The following is a 17,910-nucleotide window of genomic DNA, read 5'->3' as shown; positions in this document are numbered from 1 at the left end:
CGGACATCTGAATGGAGCCTTCCAGGGGGGTAATCAATGACAGGGGGGTGATCAGGGAGTCTATATGGGGTGATCAGGGGGTTAATAAGGAGTTAATAAGTGACCGGGGGGGGGGTGTAGTGTAGTGGTGCTACTTATTACAGAGCTGCCTGTGTCCTCTGGTGGTCGATCCAAGTAAAAGGGACCACCAGAGGACCAGGTAGCAGGTATATTAAACGCTGTTATCAAACCAGCGTCTAATATACCTTTTAGGGGTTAAAAAAAAAAATCGCATCTACAGCCTGCCAGCGAACGATCGCCGCTGGCAGGCTGTAGATCCATTCGCTTACCGGCCTATCCTGTGAACGTGCGCTCCTGTGTGCGCGCATTCACAGGAAATCTCGCACCTGTAGTGGTTAATAAAGACCACGGCCATTTTTATCCATATTTGTAGTTTGTCTTTATTTATTCATAATTATAAGGTTTAAAGTTGTCGAGTATGGCACCATGACAGGAGCAGGGCCAATAATTTGGGCATTTGCCCCTCATGGTGTCATTGGGACACGGTATTGTGTTTGTGGCTCTTTTCTCCCCCCCCTCCTTTTTATTTCTCCTCAGATAATTCTGAATGTTAGCCGGCAACAGGACCGAGAGGTGATTGGCCTAAGGTGTTGCTGGCCAGTTGCTGGGCAAAGGGCTATTTTTAACTGAACTGTGGATTGGCCAAGGGCAAGTTTCGTCGGGAATTTTGAGTATTTATAGTGGCCACTCACCCTTTGGAGCGCTGTCATCGGCTGAAGAAAGAAGAGAGAAGAACGTGTCCCGCCCGGCCTAGGATTTTAGTAGAGGTCTTTGCAAAAAAGGGGGTGGTGGGGGTTAGTCGCTCAGTCTTACTGGGTGGACTCTTGATGAATATTTCATTAATGGACTCTAGTTAATATATGTGGGAATTTAAAAAAAAATCATGGAATTGTTAATATTTATGGTTACCCCCCCCCCCCCCCCACCCCATTTTAATAAAGACCGCGGCCATTTTAATCCAGATTTGCATTTTGTCTTTATTTATTCATAATTATAAGGTTTAAAGTTGTTGAGTATGGCACCATGACAGGGGCAGGGCCAATAATTTGGGCATTTGCCCCTCAGTGTCATTGAGACACGGTATTGTGTTTGCGGCTTTTTTTTCTTCTCAGGTAATTCTGAATGTTAGCCGGCAACAGGACCGAGAGGTGATTGGCCTAAGGTGTTGCTGGGCAAAGTACACAGCTCAACAGACAGTATCACACAGGAGAGGATTAGATACACAGCTCAGCAGACAGTATCACACAGGATAGGATTAGATACACAGCTCAGCAGACAGTATCACACAGGAGAGGATTAGATACACAGCTCAGCAGACAGTATCAAACAGGAGAGGATTAGATACACAGCTCAGCAGACAGTAGTAGCGCTATATAGTGACTTATAGGCGGAGATTATAACGGGACGTGGATGCATCGGCCTCAGCTTATTATTCTAACAGAGGCTTTAGGCCACAAACCAAAGAGAACATGTAGGGGTTCAGAGAAGGAAGCAGTGAAGGTGTGTAAGTGTCTGATGGGGTCACACAGATGATAGAAGGACAGACGCCCGGCCTCATAGTCTAAGAAGACACCAAGTCTAGGACATGTTGTATCTACACTGAGGGGGGATGTGACTGAGTTGTGATACGCTTCACATCCTGCACTAGACATAACCAGACACCAAGATTTATCATTATCTCCAATACTAGACTGAAGTCCTTCCCTTTCTATACTGGGATAGGACAGTCCAATGCCACATGGTTGTTTCTGGTCCCACTCTACCTCCCAGTAATGTCTTCCTGAGGAGAGGCCACATCTGCTTAACACCTGGGCATCAAACTGGAACCTTTCTGGTGATTCTGGTCTGATATATTTATTTACTGATCTTGTTGCTGTTTTCAGATCTTCTGATATCTTCACATGTATATTAGCAGTGTCCTCATCCAGCAATATGTCTGGAACATGGAGCCCGAGCTCTGATGTGACATTGGTGACAATATCCCTCATAGATCGGTGTAAGGTCAGTGAGATCAGAACCTCATCCAGATCATCCTCAGACCTGCCCTCTCCACCATCTCCCTCTGTGTCCTCATCATCTCCATGACCACATACTATAATGTCACTTTCTTGTAGGAGTCTTATTGGGTCGGTGACATGACACATCTCCTCCACGTGACGCATCTTCCTGGGCAGCTCGTCTTCCTCTATTTCCAGCTTCTTGATCAGATCAGATATCTGGGACACAATCTTCTCCTCCTGCCTGGAGATCTCGCTCAGCGCTTTCTTTTCTGCCATTTCTAGTTGTTTCTTAATGTCCATAAATAACCTCCTGACCTTCTTCCTCTTAACAGAGGCTTTCTCCTGGATATTCCTCTGACGATCCTGCAGATTTTGAAGTTTTGTTTGAATTTCTGCTTTTTGTGGGTTTAGTTTCTCCAGATATTTCCTCAGTTTCTCTTTCTCCTTCTCAGAGGCCACATCCAGTAGCTCCACGTAATGTCCCTTGTGGTCTCCGGCCCCCCAGCAGGACACACAGATACAGGCAGCGTCTATAGGACAATAGTATTTCAGCACCTCCTTGTGTGTGGAGCATTTTCTGTCCTTCAAGGTAACAATGGGTTCAACTAAAGTATGTTCTGATGACTTACTGTGTCTACTCAAGTGCTTTTCACAGAACGAGGCCTCACACTGCAGACATGTCCTCACAGACGGTACAGGAGAATCACAGTAAGTACAGAAGATCCTGGTCTCCTCCATATCAGGCTGAGCAGATAAGAAACGCTCCACCATGTTCCCCAGCTTGCTGTTCTTCTCCAGGGCTGGACGCTCTGGATATTCTGCTCTGCAGTCAGGACAGGAATACACTCCAGCTCCCTCCTGTGCATCCAGCGCACTCACAATACACGAGCGGCAGAAGTTGTGTCCACATCTCAGGGATACGGGATCTGTATAGAGGCTCCGGCAGATGGAGCAGACCAGCTCGGCCCTCAGATCAGCAGACGACAACCCAGATCCTCTCATTTGCATAGTCAACGACAGATCCATGTTGTCCAAGGAAATCAGAACCTAAAATAGAGACAGTCAGGTAAATTCATCAAATATGCCTTTAAATCAAATTCTTGTTTGTCTTTCTTTAACACAGGATATTTTGCTTCTATGCCCACAGCCTGGGATCCCTGAAAAGCTTGTAGACTTAGTCTCTGCCCTGTAGACAAGGGATGCAATTGGAGTTGTGGTGCATGTAAAATTGAGATAGAGGCTCCGGTATCAATCAATATTTTCTGCTGTGGACCTCTTTCCACGGCAGCAAATATAATAGGTCTATTGTATCCATCTGTCTTGAACTCCACAACAGGAGGGATGGAGGCAACACTTTCCTAGGCTGAGCTTGTTTGAGGAGAGCCATTAATGAGACCTTGAGAGCAATTGGTGACATTAGATTTAACAGTTTGCCCGGCTGTTTGAATTGCTTTCAACTTCTCAATCTCTCTTAAGGCACTTGACAATTGAAGCTGTAACTCTTTGAGTTATTAGCTGGTGGTACAGGAGCTTTTGCTTGCCTCTACCTACAATTCCTTGAGATATGACCCACCTGACTACATACAAAACATGCGAAGGATCCTTTAAAATATTGCGAGGACTTCCTAACATTATTGAGGCCCTTCAACCGCAGCTACTCTTCCTCTAAGAGTCTTTTCTTGCTCCTTTATCATTTCTTTAGTCCTCCTAAAGCAAGTAGTCCTCCTACTTCCCTTTCTGTTCTAATTTGAGCCATTTTAAAATCACTGTCATAACGATCTACAGTATCTTCATCCACATTATCCCAATCCTCACCTTTACAACAGGGTACATTGAAAGCGACCACACCACTCTGTCTGCCCAACTGCTCCTTAAGGCTCTCTATTCGTGATAAACACTGTGAAGGATCAGCCTCCGATTGATTACAAGTAGCCAACACTCTAATAGCCGCCTCTGAATCTCTCAATCTTTCCCTTAGGCTCCGTACAGACGTCCGTACTTTGGGTCCCGTTCATTTTCAATGGGGACGGAAAAGATGCGAACAGATTCCTGTCCGCGGCTCCGCAAAGAATAGAACATGTCCTATTCTTGTCCGCAGCATTTCTATTGCGGTGCGGGCCCGGTGTTTTGCGGATCCGGAAAACACTGCGGACGTGTGAATGGACCCTTAGCCTCTCATTTTCTATTCACGATTCATTATTCTCCTCTAAGGCCCCGGATAAGATGTGGATTTTTCCGCGCGAGTGCAAAACATTGTAATGCGTTTTGCTCACGCGCGAGAAAAATCGGCATGTTTGGTACCCAGACCCGAACCCGGACTTCTTCACAGAAGTTTGGGTTAGCTGTTGTGTAGATTTTATTTTTTTCCCTTATAACATGGTTATAAGGGAAAATAATAGCATTCTTAATACAGAATGCTTAGTACAATAGGGCTGGAGGGGTTAAAAAAAATTAAAAATTATTTAACTCACCTTAATCCACTTGTTCGCGCAGCCCGGCTTCTCTTCTGTCTTCTTCTTTGAGGAATAGGACCTTTGATGACGTCCCTGTGCTCATCACATGATCTTTTAGCATGGTGATGGATCATGTGACGGACCATGTGATGAGCATAGTGACGTCACCACAGGTCCTTTTCCTGTGCACAGCAAAGATGAAGACAGAAGAGAAGCCGGGCTGTGCGGACAAGTGGATTAGGTGCGTTAAAATTAAATATATATTTTTTTTTAACCCCTCCAGCCCTATTGTACTATGTATTCTGTATTAAGAATGCTATTATTTTCCCTTATAACCATGATACTCAATGTAACCCGTTCCAAAACTTATAACACAACTGAGTAACAGAGTTATCAGCAGTAATGCAGCATAAATGATTCAGATTATAAATATACACAATTATTAATATACTCTCCAGCCACACCTTTTCCCCTCCTACAGGCTCACCAAATTATGTAAGAAATATGATTATCGACAATATTAATAATAAATAAGATGATAATATTGAGCAATATAAATATTTCAATGTAAGTTCTAGGGGACGGTAAGCAAAGAAAGCACACCTTTCTCCTGGTGCATATTGTGAGGGAACACACAGAAATCAAAACCAAAAATATAGTATGAAACATGGGCAAAATTTGGCTTAGGGGACAGATCATAGAGAGCCGTCCTGTGGGAAGGTGGCCTGTGAGCTCAAACGGGGGGACCTTATTCTGGTAGCTATAACTCAATGATTCTACATTACTGATGGTTATTATGCTTTGTTATTAGGCCGTGTAATATTGTTGTGGTTAACAGGTTTTGTTTTTGGGGTTTATGTCTAGGATTCTTTTGGCCAGGAATTTGTGAAATAGTTTTGTGATTTAATTGTGTTTCTGTCCCACATATATAGGCTGGGTTATGGTTTGTTAAATATCTGCATCATGTATTTACACTGGGGGAACAGGAGGGATTATAGTGGCTGCACATGGCGGTGGGAAAATGTGTGTGTGTGTGGGGGGGGGGAGAACATGGGGGTGAGTGTGTGTGTGTGGGGGAGAGCATGGGGGGGAGTGTGTATGTGTGGGGGGCTAAATATAGGAGGGACCCATGCCGCTGATCCGGCGGGCACAGCTCCTGCACCTGCCTGGTCAGCGCACCATATATGTATGGCAGATGGCGGGAAGAGGTTAAAAAATAAAACCAAAGCATAAAACAAAAAAATATATAGAACTAACTTTGCCCCAAAGCCCAAAAACCATCAATGTGTCATTGGCCGGCCATGTTTCTGGAGTGCTAGGTCATCCCTATGTCGGCTCCCTTGATAGTTTTGCAGGGAATATTTCCCGCCATTTTTAGTGTTGCCATCTCTGGGCAGATTGCCTGGGATGGCAACAAGGATTTGATTGGGGTTGCCACCGCTTGGACAATTTTGCCCTGGTGCGGCAACCTTTATTCTATTGGTTAATAGTTTGGCCAATGACAGTGCTGGATATTCTTATTTCTTTTGCCTTGGTGACAAGGCTGTGATTGGTTATGGCTTAGGGGCTTGAGGGAATAAATATGCGGGTGCAGCAGAAGCCGGGACGTTACCTTATCTGAGAATAAAAGAAGATGGTCGCTGCCGTCCTGATGGAGGTCCTAATCGCGGAACTGAGGAGAAGAGCGGGCGTTGCGGAAGGCGAATGGTTGGAGTCCTGTCTGCGGGAGCTGTCCAGCGCTGCCTGTAACGGAGAATGTAGATATGAGGACTGCGGCATCTCCATTAGGTGAGCGCCGCAGAAGAGACGTCGCCGGGTCTTCTCTCCTTCCCCCTAGTCATCGGCGTTCAGTGGAGCGCGTAGGACTTCATCTTCCAGGCTCCCAGATGTGAGGGGACGTCGGGAAGCGGCTTGCCTGGTGCGGGGGCAGGATGTAATGTCTGACTTAGGCCTCTTTCACACTTGCGTTGTCCGGATCCGGCGTCTACTCCACTTGCCGGAATTACACGCCGGATCCGGAAAAACGCAAGTGTACTGAAAGCATTTGAAGACGGATCCGTCTTCAAAATGCTTTCAGTGTTACTATGGCACCCAGGACGCTATTAAAGTCCTGGTTGCCATAGTAGGAGCGGGGAGCGGTATACTTACCATCCGCGCGGCTCCCGGGGCGCTCCAGAGTGACGTCAGAGCGCCCCATGCGCATGGATGAAGTGCCATGCGATCACGTCATCCATGCGCGTGGGGCGCCCTGACGTCACTCTGGAGCGCCCGGGAAGCCGCACGGACGGTAAGTATACTGCTCCCCCGCTCCCCGCTACACTTTACCATGGCTGCCAGGACTTTAGCGTCCCGGCAGCCATGGTAACCATTCAGAAAAAGCTAAACGTCGGCAATGCGCCGAAACAACGTTTAGCTTAAGGCCGGATCCGGATCAATGCCTTTCAATGGGCATTAATTCCGGATCCGGCCTTGCGGCAAGTCTTCAGGATTTTTGGCCGGAGCAAAAAGCGCAGCATGCTGCGGTATTTTCTCCAGCCAAAAAACGTTCCGGTCCGGAACAGAAGACATCCTGATGCATCCTGAACGGATTTCACTCCATTCAGAATGCATTAGGATAAAACTGATCAGGATTCTTCCGGCATAAAGCCCCGACGACGGAACTCTATGCCGGAAGACAAGAACGCAGGTGTGAAAGAGCCCTTACCGGCTGCTGGTGATGGCCTCCAGTCCTCTTCAGCTCCTCTTCTCTGTCACAGGATCCAGACGCTGCTAGACTTCCTGTGCTGGCATCGTCGTCACAGGCTGTGTCTCTAGCGCCCTCTGGTGGTCGGGAGGAGCAACAGCGTCTGGAGGAAGATTAACTGTCAGTGGATCATGGTGCAGCGGACGGGTCTTATTTTTAACTCTTTAGCTGCTGTCACTTGTCCTCAGGACCGGTAATTTCTTCAGGAGGAGCCTCTGAATGCGGAGCAGTGGTCAGGTCCGGTGAGAGATCTTCTGCGGGGAAATAATGATGCTATGCATGTTGTTCCTATGTCTCTAGCCCCTGCGCCGGTCTCTGCTGCGCATGCTGCTCATGTTATTGCGGATGTCGGCTCAAGAAATCCTTCCTCAAGTCAGTCTGCAGCTGCTGCGGTGGTGGACCCTCTATCAACGGGATCACCGGCTGGTTCATCTACTGAGGTGGCATCCAAGTCGCCAGGAGGGTCGGCGCCATCGCAGCAGGGTGAGTTGCCAGCTGCTTCTTCGCTTTTACCTTTGCTGTCGCAGGTTTTAAATGCTTTGAAAGGTATGCCTGCGGTTCATCCGTCTGTATCTGCCTCTCACCGGTACTGCTGGTTCTGCTTTGTTTCCGCTGCCGATTAATGTATCTGCGGCATGGCGTCCAGCGGGTCCGGATGGACAGGGATTGGGCGGTTCAGGGACGGACGAGCCTATTTCCGTTCCACTTCTTAGGGCTAAGAGTGTCTCAGAGACTTGTTACAAGGAAGCAGTGACATGCACTTTGTCACCGCTAGGTTTCCATTTAGCTACATCGGTAAAATAAAAAATGTATAATAATGAATTCATCGATATATTTTGCCCCTTTTGCCGGCTTCAAAGGATTTTGTTTTGAAGCTGGAAAAAGAAGAAGAAAAGTCGGGTTTGGATGACCGCAAGCGGCCTGTTGTGCGGTCATTCAAAAACTGGCTACAAGCATTTTGTATATTTTCTAGTGTATTAGGTGAATCTTCTTCAGGCTTTTTTCAGCATCTAAATTGGAAGCTTACAAAAAAAATTCCGGTTTAGGATGGTATTATTATGATGAAGGTTTCCGTCAAAAACGTACAATGTATCCGTCTGTGCGCTGGGGCGTTAAGGATATGGGCCTTGATGTTGCCGCATCGTCCCTCCCGAGCACATAGACCGACCACTAGTCAAAGTGTAGGCCTACTGAGAAAGGACACTTGTTTTGCATTTAATGATGCGCAGTGTCGATGGCCTGCTACATTGCTACATATAAATACAAACATGAATGTTCCTTTTGCGGAGGGGGGCACCCAATGTCCCGCTGTTTTCAAAAAGCTAACATCGCTGGGCCCCCCTCCTAAAAGGCAATGTTGGGGAAAAAAGCTTGGGGTCCAGTAAGGTTGTCGATCATGCCGCCTTGGCTAAGGCGCTATCCAAATCAGCAGATGGTGAGTTGTTAATTAATGGTTTTGTAATACCGGGGTTTTCAGGTTCAGGTTGTTCTGTAGTTAAGAATCTGTCGTCTGTGTATGAGTTTCCTAATGTTTCTGTAGATAAAGTTATTAATGAGTTGTCTTTAGGTAGAGTAGCTGGCCCTTTTGTTTACCCCCCTTTTGAGCATTTTCGTATATACCCTTTAGGCTGGGTTCACACCTGAGCATATTCGATAAGCGCTTTTTACAGGCGTTTTTATCGGGCGTTTTTGAGGTGTATTTTGGGGCGTTTTTGTATTTTGGAAACGCGCGTAGTACGCGCTTTTGTGTGATCCTGTACTTCTTGGGGCGTAGGGCGTTTTACAGTGTGATCGTACGCGCTGTAAAACGCTCAGGTGAAAACCATGCCCATAGGGAAACATTGGTTTTTGCCTGTTGAGCGTTTTACAGCGCGTAGTAACGCGCTGTAAAACGCTCAGGTGAGAACCATGCCCATAGGGAAACATTGGTTTTTGCCTGTTGAGCGTTTTACAGCGCGTAGTAACGCGCTGTAAAACGCTCAGGTGAGAACCATGCCCATAGGGAAACATTGGTTTTTGCCTGTTGAGCGTTTCACAGCGCGCTGTAAAACGCTCAGGTGTGAACCTAGCCTTAGGGGTTGTTACTAAGAAGGAGCCCAATTCTTCCAGACTTGTTCACCACCTGTCGTTTTCTTTTGGTTCGTCTTTGAATGACAAGATCGATAAGAGTTTGGTGTCAGTGTCCTATGCTTCCTTTGATTATGCAATTAGCTTACGGTAATTAAGGATTTGGGGTTAGGTTCTTTATTGGCTAAGGCGGACATAAAGTCTGCTTTTCGTTTGTTGCCGGTTCATCCTACTGGTTTTAATTCACTAGGTTTTTGTCTTTTTGGTTATTTTAGTGTTTACCCATGGGCTGCTCATTGTCATGTTTTTATTTTGAAGCATTTTCATGTTTTTTGGAATGGGTTGTGGCGGTTCGTATGGGTTCATTAACGCATTATCTGGATGATTTTTTGTTTATTGGTCCAGCTTCATCTCCAGCTTGTGCACGACTCCTTGATTGTTTTATGAATGTCTGTGCTGAGTTTGGGATTCCTCTGACTTTAGATTGGACAGTTTTTCCGTGTACGTGTTTAGAGTACTCAGGAATAGTAATTGGTACGGTTGCTGGTGGATTCAGACTACCCTCTGAGAAAATAGTAAAAGCTGTTTCTGCGATCTCTGTGTTATTTCGTAGGTCAAGAGCGACAGAGCGATTTTTTCAGGGTTTTAATGGTCGTTTGATTTGGCAGACTGATTCTGTTGGTGTTGATGATCTGCAGCTTTTGACGGATGCTTCAGGGTAAGTCGGATTTGGTGCCTTCTTTCAGGCTCAATGGTGCAATTGTGGTTTGACAGAGGAATAGTTAAAAATTTGGTATTGCTGGAAACTGTTCCCGGTTGTTGTTTCTATTACACTCTGGGGATCCCAGCTTAAAAATAGGAAGTTAATTCTTAACACAGGTAATAAAGGTGTTGTTTTTGCTGTGAATTGTCTGTCGTCTAAGTGTAGTGCGGTGATAAATTTGTTACGACATTTCGTTTTGCTATGCTTGGGTTGGGATATCTTGCTTAGGGCAGTGCATATTCCAGGGAGAACCAACGAGGTCGCTAATGCGTTATCCCGTTTTCAGTTTTGCAGATTTCGTCAGTTGGTTCCTTACGCAGAGCGGGAGGGGGAGCAGTCCCCATTTCATCTTTGGAATGTGATATGGTCATGATTCTGCGACTATTACAGCAGTCATTTGCCCCATCAACATGGTCACGTTATGTAAGCGCTTGGTCTGAATGGTCTAGTTTTATGTCTAATTTATCAGTCTCCTTAGATATTCTCAGAGCAGTCTGCTGTTACTTTTTGCTTATCACTGTTTCAGAAGCATTTAGCTTATTTGACTGTATGTCGGACTCTAGCAGGGGTTTCATTTTCAAGAAATTTTCATTATTAAGCATCTGTTAAAAGGGTATAAGAAGAAGGGTAATTGGGTTGTGGACGGCGTTGTCCTATTACTCCTGATTGTTGTCCTTGGTGGTAGCAAATAGTTCCATTTGTTCCTCGGACTATGAAGCATGTTTGTTTTCCACGGCTTATGTTTTTACGTTCTTTGGTGCATTGCAGATTAGTGAGTTCCTTCCAAGGTCTCGGTTTCAGTTGACGGTTTACTTAGGGTGCTTTCACACTAGCGTTATTCTTTTCCGGTGTTTAGTTCCGTCCTAGGAGCTCAATACCGGAAAAAAACTGATCAGTTTTATCCTAATGCATTCTGAATGGAGAGCGATCCGTTCAGGATGCATCAGTTCAGTCCATCTTACGTTTTTTGGCTGGAGAAAATACCGCAGCATGCTGCATTTTTTTTCTCCGGCCAAAAACACTGAACACTTGCCGGAATGCCGGATCCATCATTAATTTACATTGAAGTGTATTAGTGCCAGATGCAGCATTAAGTGTTCCGGCAAAACGGATCCAGCTTTACGGTCTGCGCATCCGGATCCGTCTGACAAATGCCATGAGTTTACGTCAGGATTGCTGGATCCGGCAGGCAGTTCCGGTGACGAATCCTCTACCTTAGTTCATCGTTTCTTTGTTTTTCAGACTGCGTTAAGTTGTTTATTGATCATTCTAAGACAGATCAGGAAGGTAGAGGCTGCTGGATTCGTATTGGTTGCATCCCTTCAAGTTCAGTCTGTCCGGTTCGTTTTTGTTAACATTATTTGTCTATCCGCCACCATGGTTCTGTTAATTTTTTGGTTCATATGGATGGTTCCCCATTGACACAGTTTCAGTTTCGTGTTGTTTTTTTGCGTGGTATTTCGGTTTTAGGTTTGAGTGATCGCAACTTTTCTTCCCATTCTTTTCGTATTGGTGCTGCAACTGAGCCTTTTCGACTTGGTCTCGATGAGTCCTCAATTCAAGGGATTGGTCATTGGTCGTCTAGCTGTTATGCTTCTTATATCCGTCCGGATTGAATTGATTCATTGTACGATTTATTCCAGGTAAGATGCTGTGGATCATTGGTCACTCCTTTATCCACTGGGTGAGGCTGAGAGCCAGTGGACGACCATATGGACTTAATGTATCTATGTCTTCAGCAGCAGTACAGATTTATTGGAATGGGGTAAGAGGTATGAGATGGCTAGACCTCTGGAATGAAGTGCTTATAATGTCAGCCAATTATCCAGATCCGGATTTAATTATTAAACATCTTGGGGGTAATGATATTGGAAAGTTGGGTATTATGGAGTTAGTTTTCCAGATGTAATACGGGTTTAATGTCGGTTTGAGCTTGAGCTTATGGCTGAGCTCGTGTATTGTTTTGTATCAGAGTTTAAATAAATATCTTTAAATTGAGTTTACGAATGTTATTTATTAATTAATAAAGGCCGTGGCCAATATATGAAAAAAATATTTCCAAACAAAAGTGATTGGTTTCAGTGCTTTTATTTATATTCTTAATGATATTGTAAGTAGGAGTATAACCTTTTATCCCATTCTCCCAAAAAGGGGGCGGGGGCGCATTATGCTTTGTGTCTATTTACATTGCCATAGACAGTATCACAAAGCAAAGCTCCATGCACTGCTCAACTACACAGACATACAGCTCTGCTGCATACACTGCTCAACTACACAGACATACAGCTCTGCTGCATACACTGCTCAACTACACAGACATACAACTCTGCTCCATACACTGCTCAACTACACAGACATCCAGCTCTGCTACATACACTGCTCACCTACATAGACATACAGCTTTGCTGCATACACTGCTCAACTACACAGACATACGGCTCTGCTCCATACAGGGAGTGCAGAATTATTAGGCAAATGAGTATTTTGACCACATCATCCTCTTTATGCATGTTGTCTTACTCCAAGCTGTATAGGCTCGAAAGCCTACTACCAATTAAGCATATTAGGTGATGTGCATCTCTGTAATGAGAAGGGGTGTGGTCTAATGACATCAACACCCTATATCAGGTGTGCATAATTATTAGGCAACTTCCTTTCCTTTGGCAAAATGGGTCAAAAGAAGGACTTGACAGGCTCAGAAAAGTCAAAAATAGTGAGATATCTTGCAGAGGGATGCAGCACTCTTAAAATTGCAAAGCTTCTGAAGCGTGATCATCGAACAATCAAGCGTTTCATTCAAAATAGTCAACAGGGTCGCAAGAAGCGTGTGGAAAAACCAAGGTGCAAAATAACTGCCCATAAACTGAGAAAAGTCAAGCGTGCAGCTGCCAAGATGCCACTTGCCACCAGTTTGGCCATATTTCAGAGCTGCAACATCACTGGAGTGCCCAAAAGCACAAGGTGTGCAATACTCAGAGACATGGCCAAGGTAAGAAAGGCTGAAAGACGACCACCACTGAACAAGACACACAAGCTGAAACGTCAAGACTGGGCCAAGAAATATCTCAAGACTGATTCTTCTAAGGTTTTATGGACTGATGAAATGAGAGTGAGTCTTGATGGGCCAGATGGCTGGATTGGTAAAGGGCAGAGAGCTCCAGTCCGACTCAGACGCCAGCAAGGTGGAGGTGGAGTACTGGTTTGGGCTGGTATCATCAAAGATGAGCTTGTGGGGCCTTTTCGGGTTGAGGATGGAGTCAAGCTCAACTCCCAGTCCTACTGCCAGTTTCTGGAAGACACCTTCTTCAAGCAGTGGTACAGGAAGAAGTCTTCAAGAAAAACATGATTTTCATGCAGGACAATGCTCCATCACACGCGTCCAAGTACTCCACAGCGTGGCTGGCAAGAAAGGGTATAAAAGAAGAAAATCTAATGACATGGCCTCCTTGTTCACCTGATCTGAACCCCATTGAGAACCTGTGGTCCATCATCAAATGTGAGATTTACAAGGAGGGAAAACAGTCCACCTCTCTGAACAGTGTCTGGGAGGCTGTGGTTGCTGCTGCACGCAATGTTGATGGTGAACAGATCAAAACACTGACAGAATCCATGGATGGCGGCTTTTGAGTGTCCTTGCAAAGAAAGGTGGCTATATTGGTCACTGATTTGTTTTTGTTTTGTTTTTGAATGTCAGAAATGTATATTTGTGAATGTTGAGATGTTATATTGGTTTCACTGGTAAAAATAATTGAAATGGGTATATATTTGTTTTTTGTTAAGTTGCCTAATAATTATGCACAGTAATAGTCACCTGCACACACAGATATCCCCCTAAAATAGCTAAAACTAAAAACTACTTCCAAAAATATTCAGCTTTGATATTAATGAGTTTTTTGGGTTCATTGAGAACATGGTTGTTGTTCAATAATAAAATTAATCCTCAAAAATACAACTTGCCTAATAATTCTGCACTCCCTGTACACTGCTCAACTACACAGACATACAGCCCTGCTACATACACTGCTCAACTACACAGACATACAGCTCTGCTACATACACTGCTCACCTACACAGACATACAGCCCTGCTACATACACTGCTCAACTACACAGACATACAGCTCTGCTACATACACTGCTCAACTACACAGATATACAGCTCTGCTGCATACACTGCTCAACTACACAGACATACAGCTCTGCTGCATACACTGCTCAGTTACACTGAGAGGCGCCAGGAACCTCGTGACTCCAGGACGTGAGGCGGTCGCTGCGCGGCTGCTCTACAATAGTTAAGCGACACAGAGAGGGAAGCATTAGAAAGCCGCACCCCGAGCCACATACACCGCCATATAATGCTGCTAACAACAGAACAGAATGTGCATGAAAACCGTACGGTATTAATCACTAGACATGGCGAAGTGCGGCCGACAGTAACGTAGTGCGGGCGCCGTCCGACAGGCTGCGCCGCAGGGAAGGCGACCATTACAAGGAATAGTTAAAAAAGTGCTGAGTCCAGGCAGCGAGCACAACAATGGGAGCTCTATAGGCGGCACAATACGGAGCGCGCGGTATGTTCTCACACTAACAATGTATAGAGTTGGGACCAAGACACCTCGTCGTGTAGACGTTGCCTTAAACTGAGCGCGTGCGACCAGCTCAGCGCGACCGGCCAAAGATAAGGAAGAGAACAGCAGGTGGCGCTGTACAGATCCAGTGTATTGCAGAACTCATTACCTGCGGCTATAACAGACATGATGGCGGAGGAGACCACAGACACCCAGATGACAGGACCGACAACTCTGATGGACAGAAGTAGTCAGACATTTATTCCATAAAAAGGGAAAAAACACAACAAATGCCGCGTATAGTGCGGAAAGAAGCGTCACATTGTCACATCTCTACAGAAATAGGAAAAGCAGATTAATAATTATATGTTCCCCAAATGTGTCCCCGAAACATAAAGAAGCCCCTACAGCGACATCAGTGGAGGACGGGGAAGGGTTAATGATGCCCCCATGAGGTACGTGCACTCGGCGGTGTATCTCCGCTCCAGGATCCACACCTGTTACCTGCAGATCCTGACACGGATTTCCCCAGATCTCCCCTCTGCATTGTAAAGGGAGAAATCCGCACGGACAATCCACCGGCCGCAGATCTCCGCATCCGCTCCGCAGGTCATTCCTGACGCAGGAAACTTCCGCTCCGTGTAGATGAGATACTGAGAATCCCATCTGCTTAGGCGGTATTATTTCACTCTGGAAAACCAGCAGGTAATACGCAGTGTGCGCTTGTACCCGAAGGCCATCTGCGCACGTTGCGGAATACGCTCAGTCTTTCCACGCGAATTCCCATGTGGAAAAACCGTAACGAATTACAGCACCAGCAAAGTGTATGAGATTCCCCCGATCACGTACACTTCGCCGATTATTTCCGTGTGGATTCCCAGATCTGCGGCCCGTCAGTTATGTTTGTGGTTTTAGCTGCGGATTTCACCCTTTTCAGTGGAAAACCGCATCTTATCCGCACCAAAAACCGTAATCACACATTGCAGGTATTGGTGCGGATACGCTGCAGATCTGATGTGCGTTCACCCGAACTCGTGTGCAGACGACGTAACTTTTCATTTGTCTCAAGCATCGATTCTGGATCTGATCTCCAAGGAATATAAAATAATCGTACAGTAACCCCCCCATAGAGCCGCCATATACATTGTGTGATCGGAGGCTCCGCCCATACAGCGCTATATAGTGACTTATAGGCGGAGATTATAACGGGACGTGGACGCATCGGCCTCAGCTTATTATTCTAACAGAGGCTTCATCCTCCACACAGAAGGCAACATGTAGGAGTTCAGAGAAGGAGGCGGTGAAGGTGTGTAAGTGTCTGATGGGGTCACACAGCTGATAGAAGGACAGACGCCCGGCCTCATAGTCTAAGAAGACCCCAAGTCTAGGACATGTTGTATCTACACTGAGGAGGGATCCGACTGAGTGGTGACGCACTCCACATCCTGCACCAGACATATACAGACACCAAGATTTATCATTATACATATTACAAGACTGCCATCCTTCCCTTTTTATGCTGGGATAGGACATTCCGATGTCACATTTTCCTTTCTGGTCCCACTCTACCTCCCAGTAATGTCTTCCTGAAGAGAAGCCACATCTACTTAACACCTTGGCATAATAGAAAAACATTCGTGGTTTTGATTTTGTTCTTGTTGCTGTTTTCAGATCTTCTGATATCTTCAAATATCTATTAGCAGTGTCCTCATCCAGTAATATGTCTGGAACATGGAGCCCGAGCTCTGATGTGACATTGGTGACAATATCCCTCATAGATCGGTGTAAGGTCAGTGAGATCAGAACCTCATCCAGACCATCCTCAGACCTGCCCTCTCCACCATCTCCCCCTGTGTCCTCATCATCTCCATGACCACATACTGTAATGTCACTTTCTCGTAGGAGTCTTATTGGGTCGGTGACATGACACATCTCCTCCACGTGACGCATCTTCCTGGACAGCTCGTCCTCCTCTATTTCCAGCTTCTTGATCAGATCAGATATCTGGGACACAATCTTCTCCTCCTGCCTGGAGATCTCGCTCAGCGCTTTCTTTTCTGCTATTTCCAGTTGTTCCTTAATGTCCATAAATAACTTCCTGACGTTCTTCCTCTTATCAGAGGCTTTCTCCCGGATATTCCTCTGACGATCCTGCAGATTCAGAAGTTTAGCCTTAATGTTTGCTTTTTGTGGGTTTAGTTCCTTCAGATATTTCCTCAGTTTCTCTTTCTCCTTCTCAGAGGCCACGTCCAGTAGCTCCACATCATGTCCCTTGTGGTCTCCGGCCACACAGCAGGACGCACAGATAAAGGCTGCGTCTATAGGACAATAGTATTTCAGCGCCTCCTTGTGTTTGGAGCATTTACTTTCCTTCGGGGTAGCAGTGGGTTCAACCAAAGTATGTTCTGATGACTTACTGTGTCTACTCAAGTGCTTTTCACAGAACGAGGCCTCACACTGCAGACATGTCCTCACAGCCGGGACAGGAGAATCACAGTAAGTACAGAAGATCCCGGTCTCCTCCATATCAGGCTGAGTAGATAAGAAACGCTCCACTATGTTCCCCAGCTTCCTGTTCTTCTCCAGGGCCGGACGCCCCGGATATTCTGCTCTGCAGTCAGGACAGGAATACACTCCAGCTGCCTCCTGTGCATCCAGCGCACTCACAATACACGAGCGGCAGAAGTAGTGTCCACATCTCAGGGATACAGGATCTGTATAGAGGCTCAGGCAGATGGAGCAGTCCAGCTCGGCCCTCAGATCAGCAGACGCCATTGTGGTACAGAGGAGCAGGAGCAGGAACTGAAAGTGAAAAAGTCTCTTCCCCTAAGAGGGCGGAGAGCTCCTGTAGAAGAATTAACCCCTGCAGCTCAGAGATGGTGTTTACTGCTGATTCATACTGAGGAAGAAAATGATGAGTGATCACTGACGGGATCTGGTGCGGATCCTGGTGGAGTAGTTGTAGTGCGGTCACAGATTTCCCCGGACTCCTGTCTTTGGTGGAATTCAGTGGCTACTCTGTAAACTCTCTCATATTTTTCTAAACATCTTAGACCAGGAATCAAAAACCTTTGGCACTCTAGCTGCTGTGGAACTACAACTCCCAGCACGCTCCTTTCTCTTTTGTGGGAGTTAAGAGAACAGCCAAGCAAGTGTGCATGATGGGAGATGTAGTTTCACCACACCTGCAGTGCCGGAGGTTGCTGATTCCCGTCTTAGACCCTCTTGTCTACATTTATACCTCGCTCCGGTTGATT

The 17,910-nt window shown here is 45.9% G+C and overlaps 2 protein-coding genes across 2 annotated transcripts; both read right to left on the bottom strand.

The window, feature by feature from the left end:
• Nucleotides 1–1,019: 1,019 nt before the first annotated feature.
• Nucleotides 1,020–7,838, bottom strand: LOC122944764 (E3 ubiquitin/ISG15 ligase TRIM25-like). The gene is made up of 3 exons (XM_044303369.1): nucleotides 7,218–7,838; nucleotides 6,126–6,256; nucleotides 1,020–3,107 (listed from the first exon to the last, which is right to left on the bottom strand). The coding sequence occupies exon 3, from the start codon at nucleotides 3,084–3,086 to the stop codon at nucleotides 1,482–1,484; it is 1,605 nt and encodes a 534-aa protein (XP_044159304.1). The 5' UTR covers nucleotides 3,087–3,107; nucleotides 6,126–6,256; nucleotides 7,218–7,838; the 3' UTR covers nucleotides 1,020–1,481.
• An 8,042-nt stretch (nucleotides 7,839–15,880) lies between these two features.
• On the bottom strand, nucleotides 15,881–17,428 carry LOC122945540 (E3 ubiquitin/ISG15 ligase TRIM25-like). The gene has a single exon (XM_044304604.1). It carries the CDS (start codon nucleotides 17,426–17,428, stop codon nucleotides 15,881–15,883), a length of 1,548 nt encoding a protein of 515 aa, XP_044160539.1.
• Nucleotides 17,429–17,910: the final 482 nt, after the last annotated feature.

This window comes from Bufo gargarizans, chromosome 8, assembly GCF_014858855.1.
Source record: "Bufo gargarizans isolate SCDJY-AF-19 chromosome 8, ASM1485885v1, whole genome shotgun sequence".
Lineage (NCBI taxonomy): Eukaryota > Metazoa > Chordata > Amphibia > Anura > Bufonidae > Bufo > Bufo gargarizans.
Note: the sequence above shows the minus strand (reverse complement) of the source record. Positions and strands in the feature narration are given on the sequence as shown.

Excerpts from the sequence above, each read along its gene's own strand:
- LOC122944764 (XM_044303369.1), bottom strand. The coding sequence starts at position 3,086 with ATGGATCTGTCGTTGACTATGCAAATGAGAGGATCTGGGTTGTCGTCT.
- LOC122945540 (XM_044304604.1), bottom strand. The coding sequence starts at position 17,428 with ATGGCGTCTGCTGATCTGAGGGCCGAGCTGGACTGCTCCATCTGCCTG.